The following is a 5,789-nucleotide window of genomic DNA, read 5'->3' on the forward strand; positions in this document are numbered from 1 at the left end:
CCTAACTCACAGGGTGAGGATGAAATGCAGGGGGAAATCTTGTAAGCCGCTCTGAGCTCCTTGGAGGAAGGGTAAGATAAAAACGTAATGGAGGGAAAAAGATGCAGGCAGGATTTGCAAAAGCCAGTGGGGGACAATAGGACAGGTCTCAGCTTATGGCACAGGACTTTTGTATAGATGACCGAGCATTTTGAATCCTAAAAAAATGCAATGGAATTAATGCACATTGACCCACCTGGGAAATAAAAACAAGACAAAGATTTCAGTTTCCAGGAAATTTTTATTGGGAAACATTTTCCTTTTGAAAAAGGATTAACCTTCCCCCCAATTGTAAACATACAGCAACAACTGAATAATTCAAGTTCACACCTGCTGAAGTATCCAGCAATGGGGCTAACTGATCTGAGATGGGATGGAAAATCTGTGTGTGCGTGGGGGGGACTTTTCATGTAAGGCAAAGTAGAAGCTCATATCTTGCCAGCAAAGGTTCCTTGTTCCCGCTCCTCATCCCAACGCTTCACCTGAGGAGGGGAGAGTAGACAGACGGGAGAGGAATATTCAGAGAAGTTTCCTGAGGAAACACATCCAAATGACACCCCTCCAGTGGTAAAACAAACAAACAATGAACAATTCACTGCTCCTGCACGGTGCCCCCGCCTCCAATTAAGCTCATGGGCTCTTGCCACTTAAAGATATGGGGAAAGATCCTTTGTGATTAGGGTTGCCAAGTGCCCGGTGGTGGCGGGTAAAATCCCGGCAATCCACCAGGATGCCCACTGACCAGCTGAGGGCCGGCGTGCAGTGCACACGCACAAGCACACAGCGCGCACGTCACTTCCAGATTTACCCGGAAGCAATATGGACACTCTAGCAACCTCGGCTAAAACTCTATGGAAACCATAGAGTTTCGGCCAATATCACTAGAGCGTCTGCGTCGCTTCTGGGTAAACCCGGAAGTGACGTAGGCGTGTCGCGCGGGGTGCACGCACGTGCTGCGACAGACGCGCATGCGCATCGCGCACCTCGGTCGCAGCCCCACAAAGCTCCTGCCGATGGAGCTACGGGGCCTGGCAAGCCTATTTGTGATGATAATGGGGGAGGGGTTTGTCGGCATTAGGGTTGCCAATAGGGCTGCCAACCTCCAGGTAGTAGCTGGAGATCTCCTGCTATTACAACTGATCTCCAGCCGATGGAGATCAGTTCCCCTGGAGTAAACAGCCGCTTTGGCAATTGGACTCTATGGCCTTGAAGTCCCTCCCCTCCCCTTCCCAAACCATGCCCCCCTCAGGCTCCACCCCAAAAACCTCCTGCCGGTGGCGAAGAGGGGCCTGGCAACCCTAGTTGCCAACCTCCGGGTGGTACAAAAAAGTAGCACTGATGACTAAATGGAAACTGTTCGATCATTGCTTATAACAATAAATATATAACTAAACCACGACTGTGTATATTGATTTTATCATAAACATTGCAATATAAGTGCTCTTAGAAAATCACACTGGCTATTATGTAAGGTTACAACAAATAACACACAAGCATACACAAATGATGGCAAACAACTTTGCAAACTGCAATTGATACTGACAAAGTCCATAAGCATACAAATAGGGACCCACTATTTGTATTTTCTCCAGGGGAGCCGAAATCAGTTGCCTGGAGATCAGTTGTAATTCTGGGGGAGTCCCCAGGCCCCACCTGGATGTTGGCAGCCCTATGGAATCAGATGGAATCAGATCAGGCAGACTGGCCAGGGGGGTTGCCGTCTGCTAGGGTTGCCAACCTCCAAGTACTAAGCACAGACAATGGCTTTATATAACTCTATGATAAGTGTATTTGAAAATATTGTTACTATAGAAGTTTACATATTTATTGCACAATATTGTAAGATATGTTTATTGGTACAGGAATGGGACTGATGAAGAACTGTGAAACGATCGTTTCCCTAGGCATCGTCACTGTGCACCATCCTTCAAAGAAGATTGTATTTTTGGAATGAATGTGACTGTACTTTTCATACTTTTTGTAGTACCAGTGTAATTTTTATGTAACATTGGCCTTGTAGCCTTTGTGGATCATTCAAATACACTTATCATAGAGTTATATATAGCCATTGTCTGTGCTTAGTTACTAACCTTAGGTATTGGCACAGAGGTGTCCTTTTGGATTGCTAACCTCCAAGTACTAGCTGGAGATCTCCTGCTATTGCAACTGATCCCCTGCCGATAGAGATCAGTTCACCTGGAGAAAAATGGCCGCCTTGGCAACTGGACTCTGTGGCACTGAAGTCCCTCCCCTCTCCAAACTCTGCCCTCCTCAGGCTCCGCCCCCAAAATCTCCAGGTATTTCCCAGCCTGGAGCTGGCAACCCTGCCGTCTGCTGGTATGACATCCATATGTACCCTAGGATTCAGACAAGAAGGGGACAGTCCCTTGAGGGAGGTCACTGGCCAGAAGCAGGGTGAGTATGTTGTTGCTGATACCCACTGGGTCGTGATTAGGATCATGACAAAATGTTGTGGTTTCCTGCCTGTAAGTTCAAAAAGCTGCCGGCTGGTTCGAATTTAAGGTTCCAAATGAGAGCCCAAAAAGGCAGGAAAAGAGCCCCTTTTCAAAGGAGCAAGTGGGAGAAGAAGAGTTGGTTTTTGGAGAATCAAACCGGCTGACAATCACCTACCCTTCCCTCCCCACAACAGACACCCTGTGAGGTAGGTGGGGCTGAGAGAGCTCTAAGAGAGCTGTGACTAGCCCAAGATCACCTAGCTGGCTTCATGTGTAGGAGTGGGGAAACAAATCCAGTTCACCAGATTAGCGCCTGCCACTCATGTGGAGGAGTGGGGAACCAAACCAGGTTCTCCAGATTAGAATCCAGTGCTCCAAACCACTTCTCTTAACCACTACACCACACTGGAAGCCAGCAGTGTGGTTGCTTCGCACAGCATTGCCTGAAGTCTGAAGGGAACCGGGGGGTGGGGGTGGCAGCCGGGTTCCCCCTGCAACCCTGGTGCTTCCACTTACCCAGGAAATAGGACACAGGGATGTGTAGACCCTGCGGTACCAGTCACACAGCTTGATATCCTTGCCTTTGGCCCCCAGGGACTTGGTGCAGCGGTGGTAATCTGCAGAGAAGGAGAAACAACGCATCACCTTCTCCTCACCCTTCCAGATAATCATTTCCCAGGACTTACTGCTTCAGGGCATACATCGTGGGTTCCACATCTTATAACCTGTCCCGCTTCCACCACTGCGTAACCTTCAGACGGAATCACAAGCAAGGGCAAATTTTTTGCTCCAGTTACTTCCTGCAGCGATTCCATCCTCTGCTGCTGTTCCATCTTTTTTTCCTTTAATTTTTATCCCAAGGACTTCAACGTGAAGTGCCCGAGGGAGTGTCTTCCTTAGCTGGTTCACAGCAATGCTGCTACCCCCCCTTATTAATTGAGTGTGTGTGTGTTAAGTGCTGTCAAGTCGCTTCCGACTCATGGCGACCCTATGAATCAATGTCCTCCAAAATGTCCTGTCTTTGACAGCCTTGCTCAGGTCTTATAAACTGAAGGCTGTGGCTTCCTTTGAGTCCATCCATCTCTTGCTGGGTCTTCCTCTTTCCCTCAACTTTTCCTAGCATGACTTTTCCAGTTTCATTAACAGAGCATATTTATTTAAAACATTTTTTATGCTGCCTTTCCACCCAAATAGTCTCTCCAAGGTGGAAAACACTGAAACATTTGAATGTTAAAACAGCATTTTAAATAATAAAGTATTAGATATACCATATTTTTCTGTGTCTAAGACGCCCCATGTATAAGACGACCCTTATTTTTTTGAACCCAAAATTAAGAAATCAGGGGTCGTCTTGTACATGGGGGCATGTACGGAAAAATACGGGTGGGGAAGAGAGCGGGGACCATCAGAAGGCCGGACGCCGGCCAGGGCAACCGGGCTCTTCCCTGCCCGCTCTCTTCCCCACCCGGCAGCAACCTTCCGTGTATAAGACAACCCCCAATTTTTTTCTAAATTTGTTTAGAAAAATTATGCCCAGTCTGCGCTTAAATACTGATTCTTCTCTATAAGAGGTTTTCTTCTTTCTTGGAAACATTGTATATATTATTTAAGTAATTAGTTGATTCTATGATACACTAACATGTAAGTTCATTTTTTTGTTCCACATCACATTGTATTGTATTATTGTCTATGAATGTACAAATACAACAGAATTTTTTGCTTTTGAGCGTGTATTGCATTTTTGTGTAACCTCCAGGTAACAGCAGAAGATCTCCTGCTATTACAACTGATCTCCAGCTGATAGAGATCAGTTCCCCTGGAGAAAATGGCCGCTTTGGCAATTGGACTCTATGGCACTGAAGTCCCTCCCCTCCCCAAACCTCGCCCTCCTCAGGCTCCACCCCAAAAACCTCCCGCTGATGGTGAAGACAGACCTGGCAACCCTAGCAATTCAACATCATACAAGAACCACCCCAAAGCCCCCACCCCATGAAGCCACGTGCCGTCCCTCACCAACCCAGGTAATTCTGGTAGCAGTTGCGGGTCTGGTTGGTATTTGGGAAGCGTGGGTCAAACGGGGCTGTGACATAGTCTCCCTTTCGCTTCTTGAACGGGCTGACGTTCACTGAGGCAGCTGAAAAATCCTGCATTTCTGAGAGAGAGAAATGGGGGTGGGGGAGAGGGGAGAGGTTCAGCTGAACTGCCATATTGCCCTCCTGCAGTGCAAACGCCCACCCTGGCCCCCCACTTCCTTCCAAGAGGTCACAGGAACGCTGGATCGCACAGAGTTCTTATTCCTGTCCCAGTTTCTGTGAACTAAGAGACAAGAGACACTGCAATGCTAATAAATCTCTGCTTTTGCCTTGGCCTTGTCTTCCACTCAATCCAACTTTTACCTTTAACCCAATGGTGGTGTCATAGGGTTGCCAGGTCCCTCTTTGCCACCAGTGGGAGATTTTGGGGGCGGAGCCTGAGGAGGGCGGGGTTTGGGGAGGGGAGGGACTTAAATGCCATAGAGTCCAATTGCCAAAGCGGCCAGTTTTCTCCAAGTGATCTGATCTCTATCGGCAGATCAGTTGAATTAGCAGATCTCCTGCTACTACCTGGCAGTTGGCAACCCTAGGTGGTGATCTTCTTATCAAGACAGGGTGGAAGGAAACTGCCCAGAAGTAAGGTGAAGCTGAGTAGCCCCCCGCAGTCGTGGTGTGCCACTGGGGGCGCCTCTGCTTGGAATGGACGATGAGGACCCCCGTCCTCCTGGCATAACCTCACCCATCGCCTCCTTCCATGCTTCCAGTGGCTTTGCATCCAGCTTGGTGGTACAATGTAGGCTTGGGCAATCTAGGGTTGCCAGGTCCCTCTTCGCCACCGGCGGGAGGTTTTGGGGGCGGAGTCTGAGGAGGGCGGGGTTTGGGGAGGGGAGGGACCTCAATGCCATAGAGTCCAATTGCCAAAGTGGCCATTTCCTCCAGGTGAATTGATCTCTATCGGCTGGAGATCAGTTGTCATAGCAGGAGATCTCCAGCTAGAACCTGGAGGTTGGCATCCCTAGGGCAATCCCTGGAGATTTGGGGGTGGAGTGTGAGGAGGGCAGGGTTTAGGAAGGGATGGAGCTCAGCAGAAATGTGGTGCCATAGAGTCCATCTTACAAAGCAGTAATTCTTTCCAGGGAAGAAGAGGAGGAAGAAGAAGAGTTTGTTTTTATATGCCAACTTTCTCTACCACTTAAGAATCAAACCGGCTTACAATCACCTTCCCTTCCCCTCCCCACAACAGACACCCTGTGAGGTAGGT

General features: G+C 48.6%; 1 protein-coding gene across 1 annotated transcript; it reads right to left on the bottom strand.

Annotated features, from left to right (window-relative positions):
* Window positions 1–467: 467 nt before the first annotated feature.
* Window positions 468–5,271, bottom strand: LOC130490420 (cytochrome c oxidase subunit 6B1). The gene is made up of 4 exons (XM_056864248.1): window positions 5,268–5,271; window positions 4,513–4,647; window positions 3,012–3,112; window positions 468–521 (listed from the first exon to the last, which is right to left on the bottom strand). Exons 1-4 carry the CDS (start codon window positions 5,269–5,271, stop codon window positions 468–470), a joined length of 294 nt encoding a protein of 97 aa, XP_056720226.1.
* Window positions 5,272–5,789: the final 518 nt, after the last annotated feature.

Source organism: Euleptes europaea, chromosome 18, assembly GCF_029931775.1.
Source record: "Euleptes europaea isolate rEulEur1 chromosome 18, rEulEur1.hap1, whole genome shotgun sequence".
Classification (NCBI taxonomy): domain Eukaryota; kingdom Metazoa; phylum Chordata; class Lepidosauria; order Squamata; family Sphaerodactylidae; genus Euleptes; species Euleptes europaea.

Bases quoted from the DNA above. Each gene is read 5' to 3' on its own strand.
- LOC130490420 (XM_056864248.1), bottom strand. The intron at 3,113-4,512 runs GTTGGTGAGGGA...CCTTCTCTGCAG, and splicing joins CTGCTACCAGAATTACCTGG to ATTACCACCGCTGCACCAAG. The intron at 522-3,011 runs GTAAGTGGAAGC...TCCCCTCCTCAG, and splicing joins CCCTGTGTCCTATTTCCTGG to GTGAAGCGTTGGGATGAGGA.